Source organism: Phyllopteryx taeniolatus, chromosome 14, assembly GCF_024500385.1.
Source record: "Phyllopteryx taeniolatus isolate TA_2022b chromosome 14, UOR_Ptae_1.2, whole genome shotgun sequence".
NCBI lineage: Eukaryota > Metazoa > Chordata > Actinopteri > Syngnathiformes > Syngnathidae > Phyllopteryx > Phyllopteryx taeniolatus.
The window spans coordinates 22,407,567-22,425,124 of record NC_084515.1 but is presented as its reverse complement, the minus strand read 5'-3'; the positions used below and the strand labels follow the sequence as shown (position 1 = coordinate 22,425,124).

At 41.6% G+C, this 17,558-nt stretch overlaps 2 protein-coding genes across 11 annotated transcripts in view; one reads left to right on the top strand and one right to left on the bottom strand.

Moving 5' to 3' along the window:
• The window catches only part of ctnnd2b (catenin (cadherin-associated protein), delta 2b), a 122,097-nt gene extending 110,163 nt beyond the window's left edge, over positions 1–11,934 (top strand). For 7 of the 10 annotated variants that reach the window (XM_061796610.1, XM_061796614.1, XM_061796615.1 and 4 more), the window contains 9 exons: positions 350–532; positions 2,724–2,897; positions 3,771–3,921; positions 4,515–4,773; positions 5,568–5,661; positions 5,777–5,903; positions 6,835–6,963; positions 7,460–7,536; positions 8,693–11,934. In XM_061796610.1, the coding sequence (XP_061652594.1) occupies positions 350–532; positions 2,724–2,897; positions 3,771–3,921; positions 4,515–4,773; positions 5,568–5,661; positions 5,777–5,903; positions 6,835–6,963; positions 7,460–7,536; positions 8,693–8,956 (1,458 nt within the window). In that variant the 3' untranslated portion in view covers positions 8,957–11,934. The remainder of the gene's footprint in view (positions 1–349; positions 533–2,723; positions 2,898–3,770; positions 3,922–4,514; positions 4,774–5,567; positions 5,662–5,776; positions 5,904–6,834; positions 6,964–7,459; positions 7,537–8,692) is intronic. The other 3 variants (XM_061796613.1, XM_061796617.1, XM_061796620.1) reach the window with 1 other exon arrangement.
• Positions 11,935–15,527: 3,593 nt separating this feature from the next.
• On the bottom strand, positions 15,528–16,714 carry LOC133489539 (myosin-9-like). Its single transcript, XM_061798739.1, has one exon. The coding sequence runs from the start codon at positions 16,712–16,714 to the stop codon at positions 15,788–15,790; it is 927 nt and encodes a 308-aa protein (XP_061654723.1). The 3' UTR covers positions 15,528–15,787.
• Between the last annotated feature and the right edge of the window lie 844 nt (positions 16,715–17,558).

Sequence of the window (17,558 nt, the reverse complement as noted above, 5' to 3'; positions counted from 1 at the left end):
TGGGAAAAGCTTTGAAATTATTTATCTTTGTCTCGTTTCTTATATCACAAAAACCTTGAACAGGGAGAGGTGTGTATATCCGCTGTATGTATTGTATATACTCGAAGAGTTTTTGCACTCATGTCTGCATGCATCCATTTTTGGCTGTCCTGCATGTGCTTTTCATAAGGCCCGGGTTTGTGAAATAAGGTTTTATGCGTCTTTGTCAACTTTCTTAGCTGTTAAGCATAATTGTACCTGATTGCCGTCAGTCTCTTCTTTATCACTATTCCTACTTTTGTGTTACACTTCTCTGTCAATAATCACCTTTCTCTTCTCATCTCTTCTCTTCTCTTCTCTTCCATGTCAGACTGTTGAGAACTGTGTGTGCATCCTGAGGAACTTGTCGTACCGTCTGGCTGCAGAGACATCTCACAACCAACAAGGGGGTTCTGAGGAGCTTGACGGTCTGTTATGTGACACTGGTGGGAAGGACGCAGAGAGTTCGGGATGCTGGGGCAAGAAGAAGAAGAAAAAGAAGGGACATGACCAGGTCAGAAATGCCATACTGTACTATATCATGGTTTAGGGGATCTTGCGGTCCAAAAAGAATAGAATCATAATAATACCAAACCATCTGCACAGATCTGCAATCTGCTGACTGTTGACTTGTGAGTCCAGTGTTACAGCCACCCATTTTCCATACCGCTTATCCTCACTAGGGTCGCGGGCGTGCTGGAGCCTATCCCAGCTATCTTTGGGGCGAGACACCCTGAAGTGGTCGCCAGCCAATCGCAGGGCATATACTGTAGAAACAAACAACCATTCGCACTCACATTCACACCTACGGGCAATTCAGAGTACCCGGAGAAAAGCCACGCCGGCAGGGGGAGAACATGCAAACTCCACACATGCGAGGCCAGATTGGAACCCAGGTCCCCAGAACTAATTTTTTGTTGCAGGCCACATTGTAGTTACGGTTTCCCTCAGAAGGCCGTTATGACTGTGAATCCATAAAAATGTTTAATCGGCTCATCATAATATTACACATACATGGATAACTAGTTTTGAAATCAGAGGTCAAGGATAATAGTTTGTTCAAGTTTCTCTAAAAGGTGTTTGGTAACAAGAAACGCTTGCAATATCGCAACGTTATTATTTATTGAATATGAACATTTGAAATTTGCCACAGATTTTAGCAATAATCGAAGAAGTTGACGCACATAATTTGCTTTCGCGGGCAACATAAAATGATGTGACGGGCCAGATCTGGCCCACGGGCCTTGAGTTTGACAGCAGTGAGCTAACCACTCGACCACCGTTGTTATTGGTTAACTCATCGAGGTATTTGAGTATTGTTCAATTTACCTAAACTCGAGAAGATTATTGGATAAAATATTAAGCTGTGCTTCAACTGCCAACTGCATCCTGGTCATTTGCATAATTAAATAGTTGCGTCAAATGTATTCAAAAGTATTATTTATGAATACTCCTACTCTATTTTTTTCAGCTAAAGTTATTTAGCATACTACAAAGGGCTAAAGTATATGCTCCTTATTAGGTCTTTGTGGCACAATCAAGTTTTAAATGTATGCAAATTAGTCTTTGTTCACGCAAACCAAGGGAAGCTCACAATTGGAGGCTTTGCCACATCAAAACAGCATCTTATCTTTTATAGCTCCACTAATCTCAGTTTGTTGCTGCATGTTCTTATTCATCAAAATGTCCATTTTAGTGTTCTGTGTGGGTTGTTTTTTTTTTTTTCTTAACTATTATCTTATCTATTGGCATCAAGGCACACTATCAACCCCATTTGGCGCAAAATAGAGCTATTTTATTTGCTTCTCTAACTACTTGTCATGCTTATAATAGGCAATCAGAGGCACATTCTGATTGAGTGGCAGACATCTTTTACACTTGCAGAAGATAGAGAATGGAGAACCCAACGTATCCGGCGTGTGAATCGTCAATTAGTCTTAATTTTCCCCTTTTCATTTCCAGCAAAGACAGAATAAGATTTTGAAACGGTAATATTGAGGCAGGCATTTTAACTTCCATTTGTCAAGTCCTAACACGTTTTATTTATTTTTTTTTGGGGGGGGGGGGGGGGGCGTAACAAGAGGGTTAAGTGATCTTACAAGTAACACATCGATCACATTTAAAAGGATAAATAAAAAGTCATTGCTTGAATATCATATAACATCGCTTCTATCTTCTATGTGTGTGTCGCCACTCCAGTGCAGCTGTACCCGATTACCATGGAGTAGCAAATAGAGCTCTTGTCGGAGGGGTCCTATCCTCCTCTCCAATTAACTGTGGGTAATTAGAAAAAATAGATAAGAGGACAGGAGCGAAGTAACTTCGATGAAATTACATTAGAGGAAGTTCAGGAGATTACCATCAAACATTTTCGAGACCACTCGTCCGGATCACAGTCACAGGTTAGCGTTCACTCTGGACATCATCAAAATAATAATGGCAGACCACAGCAATGTTGAGCAATTCATATACACACCGGTGTCCAATATTTGGTAGGTATCGTGCTACTAATATTCAAAAGTTCCCTTTATAACCTTTATAATTAATTACCAAGATAGTGAAACTTTTTATAATGAATAGCTGGCTTACTGGAAGTGAGAGCACCTCCTTCAAAGATGCCTTGTCATCGTAAACCAGAACATTAGGTGAATTATTGAAAGTCCACTTGGTGTTGTCTCGCTTTAACTATGTATCATTTTCTACAGTGGGATGGTGTAGGTCCATTTCCAGACTTGGCGGAGCCCCCAAAAGGCATTCAAATGTTATGGCATCCCAGTATTGTCAAGCCCTACCTCACCCTGCTATCTGAATGCTCCAACCCAGACACCCTGGAGGGAGCAGCTGGTGCTCTGCAAAACCTTGCTGCTGGGAGCTGGAAGGTATAACCTCAAAATATTGAAATCCACCGAGAGCCAGAAAGATCAGTTGAAGAGCACACTGCTGCGCTGGGGAGTATCCCATTCTATAAGCTCTGTGCGATAGCAAAATCTTTTATCTCTGCAAGAAACACTCACACGTGCTACCATTAAGTGCAGAACCAACCATTTTTAAAATTCCATCCATCGAGCCTTCGGTGTCACAACGGGATTAGAAGCGAATTGGGGTTAGAGACCGAGTAGACCCTCAACGGATTGCGTAAATCGCAAGAAATAATGCAATTATTCGAAGCCGGCGATTGTGACACTTTAATTCAGTCTTTTTGGATTCATTTATGGACAGAAAACTCGAGCAAACGCAGTCTTACAGCACCCCAATGAAATTCAATTTGAGTAGCGGAAAAAAAAACATGATTCTGTCATTTATTTCAGCAGTTGATTGGCAACGGGTTATTTTCTAATAGCAGACATTCATTCAATACAAGATTCATAATAAGAAGCAGTCGTCAGAAGTATTAGAAATGTTTAATGAAATACATTCTCTGACCTTTAAAGCAGTCAAACTCTCTGTGCGTCACAACAACCGTTAAGTAAGTTACAAAATCATTTTCAAGGCAACTGAATAGTCCAAGGCCAACAATGTTCCGTCTGACCTTGTGTCAATGAAAGAACGGATTAGAATTAAGAGGGTTCGGTGTTCTTCAGCACGTTGTACATTTACAATATTGACAACAAGATTCTATTTTTAAAACATCAGGGAAACTAAAGTTATTGATAGATTATGAAACAGGCAGCAGTGTATCATGTAACAAATGAAACCAACTAAATCTCTGTGTGCACCTTTGACCCTCTTCCTCTTTTTGGGTCTATGTTCAGTGGTCAGTCTATATCCGGGCTGCAGTGCGTAAAGAGAAGGGCCTCCCTATCCTTGTGGAGTTACTGAGGATAGACAATGACAGAGTGGTCTGTGCCATTGCCACTGCATTGAGGAACATGGCTCTGGATATCCGAAACAAGGAGCTTATTGGTAAGTAACCATTTAAAAATGTGTTCTCGGTGACAGCTTCGCTTGCGACAAGGATGATGGAGGTCGGGGATGCTTTGGCAGAAGCAATCACGAAAGAAAAATGTTCATGATCATCCTTTCATGTTCCACTGCTTATCCTGCGGCGTTCGCCCTGGAATGGTCGAAAGTCTATTAGCGCACGTGTACACAAACAGCCATTCACACTCACATTCACGCCGACGCAGTCGGTCACCAAGAGAACATGCAAACAGCCCACAACCTCTCACTGTGAGGCAGACGTGCTAGCCACGTGGGCACCATGACACCAATAATAACCAGCGATAATAAGTTGTCATGTGTTTTTCTCAATGTTCTTTGCGTTTGTTTGCTGAAGGGAACATTCCAATTCTTTAAGAGGGCTTCGACATCAGAAATAATATAGTTCAGTACCGTATGTAAATTCAGTTATGTGGTTTCTAAATTGAAGATAACAGCCAGGTCTCATACAGTGATGTGCCAACCCCTGTTTTGGGAATGACGAAAAAATGTAGCTCTCCATCATTTAATCCCAGTCCCACTTATTCTGTTGCGTCACTCATTGTAAACTACACCAGGTAAATATGCCATGAGGGACCTGGTCCACCGATTACCTGGTGGCAGTAACAACAACAACAGCAGTAGTGGTGGAGGAAGTGGCAGTGGTGGTACCAACAGTTGCGGTCTAGTGGGAAAGACCATGTCGGACGACACGATCACAGCTATCTGCTGTGCTCTGCATGAGGTCATCACCAAAAATATGGAGAACACCAAGGCCCTGAGGGACGCCGGGGGCATAGAGAAGCTCATTGGTGTCGCCAGAAGCAAAGGAGACAAGTAAGTGGAATGTTATTTACAAGACATAGAGCGAATATTTTATTTAGATGGCTGAAAGACAAGAGACAACAGCTCCTTATTGACTATCGCATTGCCACGCATTGTATTCATATTTTATGCACTCTATATGAATGAGTGTAGGATACGGGTGCACAGCCAATGAAATGCAGTTCGCATCCAGCCAGAAGTGCAAATGTGGAATTTCTGGGATTATGCATTATCGAAAAATACATCGTGATGTTTACAGGTGACTTAGTGGCAATGTCTCATCAATACATTTACAGCTGGTTATAAATGTGTGTTTTTTTCATTACTCTGCTCACTAACAAACAAGCTATCTTCGGGCGAGAGGCGGGGTACACCCTGAACTGGTCGCCAGCCAATCGCAGGGCACATATAAACAAAAAACCATTCGCACTCACACCTACAGGCAATTTAGAATTTCCAATGAATGCATATTTTTGGGATGTGGGAGGAAACCGGAGTGCCCGGAGAAAAGCCACGCAGGCACGGGGAGAACATGCAAACTCCACACAGGCGTGGCCGGGGATTGAACCCCGGTCCTCAGAACTGCGAGGCAGACGCTCTAACCAGTCGTCCACCGTGCCGCATGCGCAAACCGATTATCCAAAATAGTAGCATCTACAAAAATCCTTATTGGTGCAATTTAGTAATGAGCCCTGTAAGGCCAGTCAAGCGAACTGGATGAAGAGTGTCAATAAGAATTTCCACAGATTTGCTTATAACAGAAGGCAGACTGGCTTTATTGTCTTCTCTTGTTCTCCTCTCTGCTGAATTCCCAGACATAGTCCCAAAGTAGTGAAAGCAGCTTCTCAAGTTCTGAACAGCATGTGGCAATACAGAGACCTGCGCAGCCTTTACAAAAAGGTATATACACTCGTCCAGTTTGCTCAATACACTCTGGATGCGTAACAACCTCAGACATTTGAGTCATTATCTGCTAATTGTTTTCATGTTTGCCTTTTCTCATCCTTCCCTCTAGGATGGCTATTCTCAATACCACTTTATCGGCTCTTCTTCCACAATAGAAAGGGACAGGCAGCGGCCTTATTCTTCTTCTCGTACGCCGTCCATCTCTCCTGTACGGACCTCGCCAAACAATCGATCAGGTGAGTGTGTATCCTTTTTTGTCTTTCTAATATGACTTGGTTCATATTCAATGTCACCACGAGTTTTTTAACCCTCACTCAATTACTTCAGAAAACAATTCCGCTGTCAAACTGCGATTTTGCAGAGCAGATTGGATTTTTTCGGTCAATCGTACGCAGAGTAGCTCAAATATGAAAGTGAACAAACGTAAGCATCTTCGGGGCATTTAAATCTGACTGATGAATATTTCAGTTACTCTGTTTGGATTTGATCCTAACATTTACCATTGTTTTTTTACCCTTTTGCCGGCCATCACACATATTTGGAAAGTAGGTGTTTCAATTGAATAGAATGCACTACGCAGCCAACTATTGTTCAAAAATAACAATTAAATTGTTCTATTAAAGTAAAATGGTACCATTTTGAAAATGTCGCAAACCAAAACGTTTGATTTCCACGTATTTCGATGAGCATCCTCGTCAGGAAGACAGTGAATCAATTCAAAGTTCCCAGATGGGAACTGAAAGCCTTTAAATGGGGTGGTGACCGCTTTATGGTGCGGGTCCTGTCATCACCTCCTCCACTTAGCAGATTTGGCATGTTCTCCCGCGGTCTCTGCGGGTTCTCTCCTCACTCGCTAGCGTGCGAGTGTGAATGGTCGGGTCTCTGTATGGGAACCGTCTGATTGCTTACGACAAGGTTAGATGAGTCTCTCTCCCCCCCCCCCCCCAAAAAAAAATAAAATAAAAGGCTGGATTGTTGGAGTGTGAGAGAATGAAGTGCTCAGAGGCAGATGAAAAAAGTCAAATAATATAATGGCGTGTGAGGACTTCAAGTTGATTTAAAATCACACTGTGGAACTAACGCACGGAATATCAATACATTAAGGGTTTTTTGTGATTGTTAGAGAAGAATAGCTCAAAATGTTCCTTGTGTGTCACTTTTGTGCAGCAAGCGCGCCAGCTTCACCGAGGGATATGTTGGCGTTGAAGGAGAGGAAGGCCGACTACGAACTGAGCGGCAACGCCACCTACCGCGGCAACAAGGGTGAACACACATCCCGCAAGGATGCCACGATGGGTAGGCAAAATCATGCTCTCACAATTTGTACTTATATATTTTCAATTTCTGAGTCAATTCCAATGCTAACTGTGTTCAGGGTTGCCGCCAGGGATTCCGGTCCCCGTGAAAAATAAATGATCACTTCAGGCCCCTCCATGCCGAGCCCGCAATATTATTTTATGCCGCCCACTGTCAGTCATGGGTGCATGGGCACTTGAATTCACCCAGTAGGCAGTGTTATTGCTGTCTTTTCAGTTGCGTCACACAATACGCCGTGAAAATTGCTGCCCAATCATCTGTGACAGGGATGTTTTTGTACTGGGCAACTTTTGGTCCGATGATACAATCCCAGTGTCAACGCTTAAGTGAACCATAACAAAATGAGTGATACGAAACACACCAAATGATTTGGTCTGAGATTTGAAAAAAATCAATCAATCAATCAATTCAAAATAATAACAGTGTGTCATGCCTAAGTGAACGATTCAGATGACTTTAATCTCTATCTCCACAGGTCAACTCTCCAGTGGTTCTTCAACTCTCCACAGAGGAGCATATGTGTCACCGACTGAAGACCTGAAGTATAATCAGGTAAAAATCATTTTTAGTGGGAGAACCACTTTGATTACAACAAAATTACACATCCTCCATATTCAGTATTGCCAAAAGGTCAATACTGTCAAGAGGTCTCGGCCATCAATTGTTGTTTTAGCGATGCACAATAACCATACAACTAGAGTGTCACTCAAAAGAGCCCAGTTCTCAAAATAAATAGCCTCATTGATGAGTGCTTCTATGTGGGCTTTGCAGCTGTCAAGAGTTAAAGCCCAATCAGTTTACTTTACTTTTACTTTACTTACTGTCACAATAAACATGATATCAAAAGTCTATAGACCCCTGTTCAAATGCCAGGTTTTGTGATGTAAAACAAATTTGATCAAGATAAATCATTTGAAAACATGTTCCACCATTAATGTGGCCTATAACCTGTACAACTTATTTTTTGCCCCTTGTGCTTGGCATGGCGACCAAAAGTACTGGACAAGTACATGAATCTCACTCCTCCGACCCTTTAAAGAGCGGGTGCTGGCCAGTAAGCTGGCCCCCTGTGCTTTTAGCCTGGTGCTTTGCGCACTTACGTAGCTCTCGTAGTCAAGTAAGTGAATGGGACTATCCATCATTGCCAACAGCCTCTCAAAATGCCCTCACTTTCTCCTTTATTATCGCCAGTTTCCCCTCTTTGTAGCAGTCTTACTTCTTCCTTGACAATGGCGCCATGTTTTTGTGGTTCAATAAAAATAAGGCCGTACAGTAAACTCCATGTCTCGAAATCTGACACAGGATCACACTTGCATTGCAACATGTCGGCAGACGTTCAGTGGTCAGTCAATCGGCCGCTCACTCGGTGTGTGGGGGGGAACGTGCATGTTTTTGGAATGGGGAAAGAAGTTAAGAGTTCCCAGAGAAAACCCATGCAATCGGGGAGGAGAACATGTCAACTCCACGCAGGAATGACAGAGCTGAGATTCGAAGCCCGAACCTCAGCGCTATCAAGCGGACGTGCCTCCCACTAAATGACCGTGCTGCTACTTTTTTGTTCATATTTTTTAAATCCTTAAGTAAAATGATGGTGGTGATGTGATTGCTCCCTTGAGCAGCAAATTCTTTCTGCCTCCCACGGTTAAGTGGGCTGTTGTGCTTTTCTAATCTGTTCTATTAAGAAATATTTCATTTCTTCTATCTCCAGGTCTCCTCTCAAGGATTGCCTTCAGAGCCCTACCCGCCTTTCCAAAATCCTCCCCCAAATGACAGCAGCAACTATGAGGACCAGGCCTTCTACGAGACCCAGGTTCATGCAGGGGGGCGGCCCCCGCAAGGTGAACTCAACATGCACTTGCAGGGCCTGAAGTCCACCGGAAACTATGTAGACTTCTACTCAGCCTCTCGGCCCTACAGTGAGCTCAACTATGAGACGAGCCACTATCCGGCCTCGCCAGACTCCTGGGTCTGAGGGGAGCGGAGATGAGGGAGGAACAGACGACGAGGTTGAATAGTCTAAAACATAAAGTAGGAAAGATACCCTACCTCCCTGTTCTTTAGTTCCTAAGTAGCATCATAGGTAGCAGGACATCAAAGTGCAAGATGATGACCAAGAGAGGATGAAGAAAACAACTGAACGGACGCGAAACTCCTTCCAGAGACTTTCAGAGGAGGAGGATCAGGAGGAGGCAAAGAAGGACCAGAGGGCGGCGGAAAAGAGGCCTTGCATGTGCATGCACACCACCAACAAACCTGACAGACATTTCTTTCTGTGTTTAGTTTGTGACCAAACTGCTAGAAAGCCCGGCAGATTGAAATCTAAAGATGTGCTGCGCTTGAAGGCCGGTGGATACGGAATGTGAGGGGCGAAGACGTGAATATTGAGTCACAAGTAAAAGGAGTGGGAAATATATCGAGGTGAATTTGAATGAGGAACGAGGGAAAATGGAAAAAGCATGAAAGATTCCTGAAAGCGTATGGAATGTGTCCCGGGTAGCTGAGAGAAATGTTTGTACATATGTGATGTAGTAACATGGCTTTTAGTAATGTGAAGCACAAGGGGCAAAGCTGTAGGACATGTAGGACGTCTGATACACAAACTTTGTTTCTCTCTGTCACTTCAGCGTAATGATGTGTCCTCCTCCGGGAAAAGATTGCTTTTGGACGTTGTCATTTGTAACTATCTTCCCCCCCGCCCCCTTTTTTTTTTGTGTGTGTGTGTTTCTACTTTATACATTTTTGGTTGTATAGTATTTGATGTACACTGTACATTTACTGGCAATGCATTGTGTATTTGTACATTGCACTACTACCTGCGTCAGGCCTGCACCACATGGGCCAAGCTCACCTCTTCGCTAACTATCCTGTCACTATTCCCTACACACACGTGAGACACGGACACACTATCAGCTCTGCAAGACACAGTAACAAATGCCTATCAAAGCATAAATTACAGTGGGTCACAGTGCTCCATTTACTGCCTTATATGTATATCCAGTACAGGTGGATCTACTCAACATGCATACATTCATACTGTGGTTTGTTTTTTCGGTAAATAAAGCACTACTGCAACTTATAGTTGACCGTACAATTATAGTCCGGCCAGATACTGGGTTAAAGTGAAATGACTAAAGCTGTTAATACCAGTTAATACCAGTTACTATTTACATTTTATTTAAGCGCTTTCCGGGATTGTTATAAGGGTGAACAAGATTCCTCGCAATTGTCAAATATTTTCCATAGTTACAAACAAATTCAACATTTACACATTCCATTCACTTGAACTCAAAATATGGCCAGGGTATGAATAATAATGGAGACATCCTAGAGTTCCTAATGTCAAATCTGCAGTGGAATTCTCATTTTAGCTGCTGCCAACTCATTTTGTCTTTCAATTATGACAATTATCAATGTAGCTTTAATAAAGCCTCACCAAGCGTGACCAGTAACCATGCAAGTAAATAATGATAATTGTATTTAGAATTAGATGCATTATGTGAGCTTTATTGAATTATGATGACAAACGTTTTATGATGAGCCTGCAAAAAGGTGTGAACATGCATGGAAAGCTAGATACCCTTTATAAATATACTACTGATTCCAGGAGGGTAATTGAAGAACATGTCAAGACTGGATAACTTATCAAAACAACCAAGATGGCCATGCAAAAAAAAAAAATACAAAAAAAAAAAATCAATTATAAGATGATCTAAGAATCCCATAAACCCAGAGCAACCTACTGTTTGTATATTTATACATTCTTCTATTATTTTTTATTTTATTTTAAAGAGATCTACATAAACATCACAGCACCCCTTACACAGCCGGTGAGCCCTTCCTTCATTTTAGTGCTCAGTGTGTACATAACAGTGCCAAAAAAGGTTTCTGCCACCCCACCCCCAACTCCGGAGGGCAGGGAACACATTTAATGTTTTAGTTGGGGCATCCTTGTGGTTTTAACCTTACCAGTTTGTAAATGCTTTGTTTTTCTTTTTTAGATTTTTTTTTTTTTCTAAAGTGTGTACTACTGACATGAAAGTTGTGTAACTGCACTGGGACCAGAGAGAATTACATAAAAATTAAAAAAAAAAATAATAATAATAATAAATACATTTTAAAAAATGAAACAACTGGACTAAAAGCAAGGAAAAGACAATTGTACAAAATTTGTTTTTTTTCTGTGTTATAAAAGAATCAATGTTTGAAGTACAACAAACCTTTTATGAGAAATGTGTTACAATTACTTCCTGGTAGACTATTAATAGAGTATCAATATATATTATATAAATATATACTTTTTATGTGCAGATGTGGATGTCACAGCAGCAACATTATGAAAAAAGACCATGTAGGATGTTCACTTTTTACTTTCCTGGTCAACACACTGAATTTTGTCGACTTTTCTGTGGTAATGTTGCTATGTGGAGTAGATTAGCTAAAGGCTTGTGGATCCATGCTTTCACTCAAAACAAACATGATTCCGAAGTTCTTGAAACTGTAATATCAGATGTGAGCTAACACAAATCAAATCATCACAAATTTGAAATTGTTCCCTCCCTCAAAACACAAATCTGGTTTATTGGTGGCATTAACCTCAACTGAGTGCATGGATATATTGTCACAAATTAAGCTGAAACCAAATTGTGATTTTTATTTCTTTTTAACTGAGACAATTATACAACCTGACAAAGCTCTGTTTCTCCCTGTTAACTGTTTTTGGAAGGCCGATAGCCCTGGGAAAAGACGCATTGTATTTGTTGACAGATTCTTGACAACGTTGTATATGTCATTGTGATCCTGTGGCAGTAAAACCAACAGTAAGGACTTTGTAGAGATTTTGACCTCGGTGGTTTCCAAACCACCATGTTTTAAAAAGAGAATTGTGAATCTTTATATGCCTCAAACTGATTGCAACTGCTCCAAAATATAAATGGTCCATTGAAGAGGAAATTGCGAGTTGTTTGTTTTGTTTCCAATTCTGATTTCAGTGTCGCATTTTGATATGACAAATTTAGGACGACGGATGTCTTTCCGTCAATAAAAATTGTACCCTGCTCCAACTGCGTACAACAGGCACATAGAGAAAACCTTTTACAATTTATTGACTACTACTTCTTGCAGCTCCCTTCAGCTGAGGGTCCGGTTCATCTCGCCATTGTAGACTACATCAATCAACATTACACATTGCGACTGTGTAGCTCTGTAGTCCAACATCGTAAAAGTAGATCTAATTCATGTTTTTAACCCTTTTAGACCACCGTACTTTGTCAATTGGAGCTAAAGTTGTATGTTTCGAATGCAATTAAATAATAATTGAAAGTACAAAAGGTCCCCTAAAAAGTAAAGTGTGTGTGTCATATTTAGGGGCAGCATAGGGGCCTAGTAATTTGCAGGTCTACCTTACAGTTCTAAGGTTTGGGATTGGAATGGGGACTCCGGTGTGGAGTTTGCATGTTCTCCCTGTGCTTACATGGGGTTTCTCTAGGTATTGAATGTGCCTGATACGTTGTTTGTGATTGGCTGACGACCAGTCCAAGGTGTACCCCACCTGCATGGACAGCTCGTTCAGATGTCTAGACCACTAGATGGCAATATCCCAACATGGACACGCCAGACTTGACCTTTCTACTTGTATTAACCATGTTATCTCATGAGCTCCTCTTGACCCACTGCGACGACTTGGGAAGATTCACTGTGCCAGTGGAAGAGGAGTTAATCCTTATACAATGATGGCCTAAATCTCTCCTGCCTCACTGCCCTCATGTAAATTGATCTTTTTTTTTTTTCTATTGTCACTTTATAGGGCGGCATGGTGAAGAGTGGATAGCACAACTGCCTCAGAGTTCTAAGGTTGGGGGTTCCAATCTGGGCTCAGGCCTTTCGTGGATATACAAAATCTTCATCCTGCTTTTCAAATGATTTTTTTTCCTGATACAAAAAAGACCAAATATAAATAATGCACGCATTTCATGCCATATCATGTGTAAATATGTGTTCTGACAAATGAATACCTTGAATCCTTGAAAATATTTTCAAAATCCTTTTCACCATTGGTGTGACCTGTGACCTCCATCCATCCATTTTCTGAGCCGCTTCTCCTCACTAGGGTCGCGGGCGTGCTGGAGCCTATTGACCTATGACCTGTACAACTCAATTAAAAAATACATTGAAAAGACAACTGAAATAATGTGGTTGCATAAGTGTGCACAACTGGGACGTGGCTCTGTTCAGAATCAACTAATCACATTCAAAATCATGTAAATTTGGAGTCAGCAAACACCTGCCAATATTTCAAATGCATCTAATCAACACTAAATATATATTTTTTTATTTGTAGATGTTCCAGTACTTTTTTTATTTTATTTTTTTGCTTTCTAGCAGAAGCCTGAAGGTGTTGTGCTAATGCTGCTATTTGGATATGTTCATAATTCCCTGTGCCAGCTGAACAAAAAGCCCCAAAGCATGCTGCTGCCACCAGCATGCTTCGCTGGAGGTGTGGTGATCTTTTGGTGATGAGCAGAGTTCAGTTTTGACCGGACCATCCATCCATACATTGTCTGAACCGCTTATACTCACAAGGGTCCCGGGCGTGCTAGAGCCTATCACAGCTATCTTCGGGCGAGAGGCGGGGTACACCCTGAACTGGCCAATCGCAGGGCACATATAAACAAAACCATTCGCACTCACATTCACACCTACAGACAATTGAGTCTTCAATTAACCTACCATGTCTGTTTTTGGGATGTGGGAGGAAACCCACGCAGACAAGGGGAGAACATGCAAGTCCAGATTTGAACCCAGGTCCACAGAACTGTGAGGCAGATGTGCGAACCAGTTTTTTCCCACCGTGCCGCCTGGACCAAACATACTTTTTGAAAATATGACTAAAACCAACTACCTTGGTTTCATCAGACCATAAATAATTTTCCTATGTGTTGAGGAGATCTTGTTATTATCCAATGAGAACAGGGGTCAATGCCCCTTTGAAAAGATAATTTAATTGAAAATATTTTTTTTTACTGATTTGTACAGGTTTATAGGGTATACAGTATTATGGTAGATAGTCTTCAAATGATTTATCTTGGTCTCATTTACTTATCCCACCCCCAAAAAACCTGGCATTTTAACAGGGGTGTGTAGACATTGTACAGTATATCTACAGTATGCGATTAGCTGGTGACCAGTCCAGGGTGTATCCCGCCTCTCACCCCAAATCGGCCGGGATATGCTCCAGCTCACCTGCGTCCACATATGTGGACTTCACATTTTCAGTTGTCGAGACCACAATACTACTAATACTTACGAGGACATTATACTGCTACGTAGTGGTGAAAGAAGGGTATAACACATTACAGATTAGATTCAAGATGGCTGACAACACACTTGGAAGTTCAGGCGGTCACTCCCGATCCAAACATCAACCAGGTAAAAAATTCCATAAAATGTCATGGCTGATTCTTGTTCAGATATGTATATGTGTTCAATGTTCGTTATTACAGTCAAATCTTACAAAAGTTAGTAACTAACAATTTACCATGCCGTTATACATACCCACAACAGGAGCCAAGCAGCAGTGAGGAGGACAGTAGTAGGTGTGAGGACCCCATTCCAGAGTCCTCTCAGCCTATCTGAGGACGTAAACGTCTCTGTGATGGATACGAAGGATATCGTTCGGATCGTGACAACGACCGTTCACGCACTCCCAGTAACCCTCCACTGCCAGTGGGTGTTCCTGGTGTTATCCATTGTCCCAGAGGTCTTGAGTTGCATTTCTAAGGACAAATGTTCCTTTGAACTTTTATCTTGGCAGGCGGGGCCAACGGATTTTCAAACTTTCATTTCATTTAAGTAATTCATTTAGCGTCCGTGTGAGATAAACAAGGCATCTCCGTGACCGTCTGTCTCAGTGAGGGAGCGGAGACAGGGATGCAGCCCAGCCCGAGATTGGGGGTCATGGTGCCATCTGGCGAGAGCATGTCCGTTGGCTGCTCAAGGAAAACAAGGTGTTCCTCTGCTTACTGGGAGATCGCAACTGTTACGCAGCCTTTCCAACATAGGTGTAAAGATGTTTCCACGGGGGGGGAAAACTCATAGTTAGGCATGTTTCATGGCATGTTCAGAAGAATGCTGCTGTGTTCAGGCACCAAATAAATAATTTTGCACATCATTATTCAACTGTGACTTTTATTTATTCTATTGAAATATTAAACCGATGTCCTCATATGTGGACATCCTTTTCCTCATAAACTACATGATGTAAAAAGATCATTCTTTGTTTTTAAACTCATCAGGTCCCAACCAGTCCAAATAGCCAGAGTTCTTTGTTTTAGGAGATTAAGCGGTATAGAAAAAAGACGGGCCTCACTACCTGGCCAGTCACAGCACTGTTCCAGAACATAATTAATGTGAAGGAAGAAAATTATAAATTCACCAGGTGGGTAGTCAAATATTTTCTAAGCTGTGACATTGACATTGTTTTGTTAGTTGCTCTGCCAAACTAGGCACTGTGTTAATTTGGGAAAAGATGAAGGTGCAGGTTTCGCCTCAGAGACACAGGGAGCTGGTGCCAGTGAGAAATCCTGAGAAGGGTGTCAATATGTTGTGTGCAGGAACCTGCTGCTGTACCAATGAGCCTTCATTCTCACTGGCGGTCTCGTCAGTGAAGTCAGAGTCCAGATTCCTATTATGTCCATAGTACAGCATTGAAATTGTAGTTCTGGTTGATGTCTTGAAATATTCATTTGTTAATGTGTGTGTGAGAGGTTGGGTGGACGGAACTGGTGAATGAATGTTGTGGTTAGGTTTACCTTTCTCCGTTTAAGTTTGCTTCATGCTTTTCTCCATTTAAGTTTGCTTCATACTCTTTCAAAATCTCAAAGTGGTCTTGCATGAAAGAGTGGATATTTTCCAACTGTTTCTCAGTTTCATTCAAAGCCACACCCTGCTTATCGCATACCTTCCCACCGATCATTTCATAAAGGCTGAGGATGGACATCTTAATCTGTGCCAGCAGGTTCAATTTCCTTGATGCAGTTTCCTCAATGCGTTTCCACTCTTTGAACCAGAATTCCACCTTGATTTTGGATTCAAACAATTCCGGCATAAGATGGGTTAGCTCCATATCAAGCTCCTGTCTTTCCAACTCGTACTGTTTTTGCAAAACTATCTGTGTTTTCCTCTGCTGGTTGGTCTGCTCATAAGCTTCACCCTCCCTCTGGGAGAGCTGGTCTTCAACATTGTGAAGACTCTCGATGTGATCTGTCAGAGCCTCCTCATCTTCAAATGAAGTCATGCCGACCAGTTTCTGCATGAACTGTTGATATATGATGTGTTGGTGCATGACATTCAGCCGCTCCTGCTTCATCTCCCTCAGCTGCGCACATTCTATCGTCAAATTCTTTATGTCAGTCTCCCTTTCAAGCACCTCTTTTTCCTCATTATCCGCTTTGGCTGAGGCTTGATCAACAATTTCGTCTGCAAGATATGGATCCCTGCTTATGAATAACTCTTCAACTTCACTTATTTCCTGGAGTAACTCATTTTCCCGCGTTTTCAAACTCTCCAACTTCTCTTGGAGCTGCTCTGACTGTGCCTCAAGATCTTTCTCCTCGCGCCGTATCAGTATCTCAGTGTAAATACCATCCCACTCGGTCGAGCCTTTACTCTTTGGCGTCTTTTGAGTGTTTCCCTGAGAGGGCTTCGCTTTCACCTTACAGATCTTTTGGGACATTACACCTAATTCAATGGAATATTGAGTATTCCACAATACATACGCGTAGGGTAGATTATTTTTGTGTACACTAGGAGAGTATATTATATCATTATACTGTATAATACCATGTACAGTGAATTAAGAGATATGACACATACCAATACATGTCATCGTTTTTTTTTCCCCCCAATGCTGATGTGTTGGTGTGTACACACTATTTGGCACTCCCCTGACTAATGACACCTTATTACATCGTAATGATGACTCAAAGATGTGACATCCACACATTGTTTGTAGGGTAAGTGACATCACAGGCAGTCATGAGGTTTACTCCAGCATTCACACGAGACACACAGTCAAAGTAAACATGAGACATACTCGAGCATTAAAAGCATATTGCCAGCTGCCACTATGTTAGTGAGAGCTACCTCAAAGGCTGCCATATGTACAAAAAAATAAAAAAAATTCAGTTGAATTGAATTGAATGTTCACCATTATATGCAGATGGCTCAGACTCTTGTTTTAAAATCAAAGCGCAATATAACCACTGTGCTATCAAAGTAAAGTAGTAGCCCTATTTTCATTGTAATGGCTGATTGTGGTCTCCGCTCATTTATTTGAATGAGGATGGTAAATCAAGTTACATGTAAAAAAAAAATATATATATATATATATATATATTACGCATAGTCGAAACAGTTTCCAATTCATAATATACTGGAAGTTACCATGATCCTGCTAAATAAATTTCCAGATGTGAAAAAGAATGAGGAAAATATATTGAATTAGTATCCCCACATATCAACCATACTTTGTCTTTTGCCACTTTGTGAAATTTATGTTGAAAACACAACCAGTACAC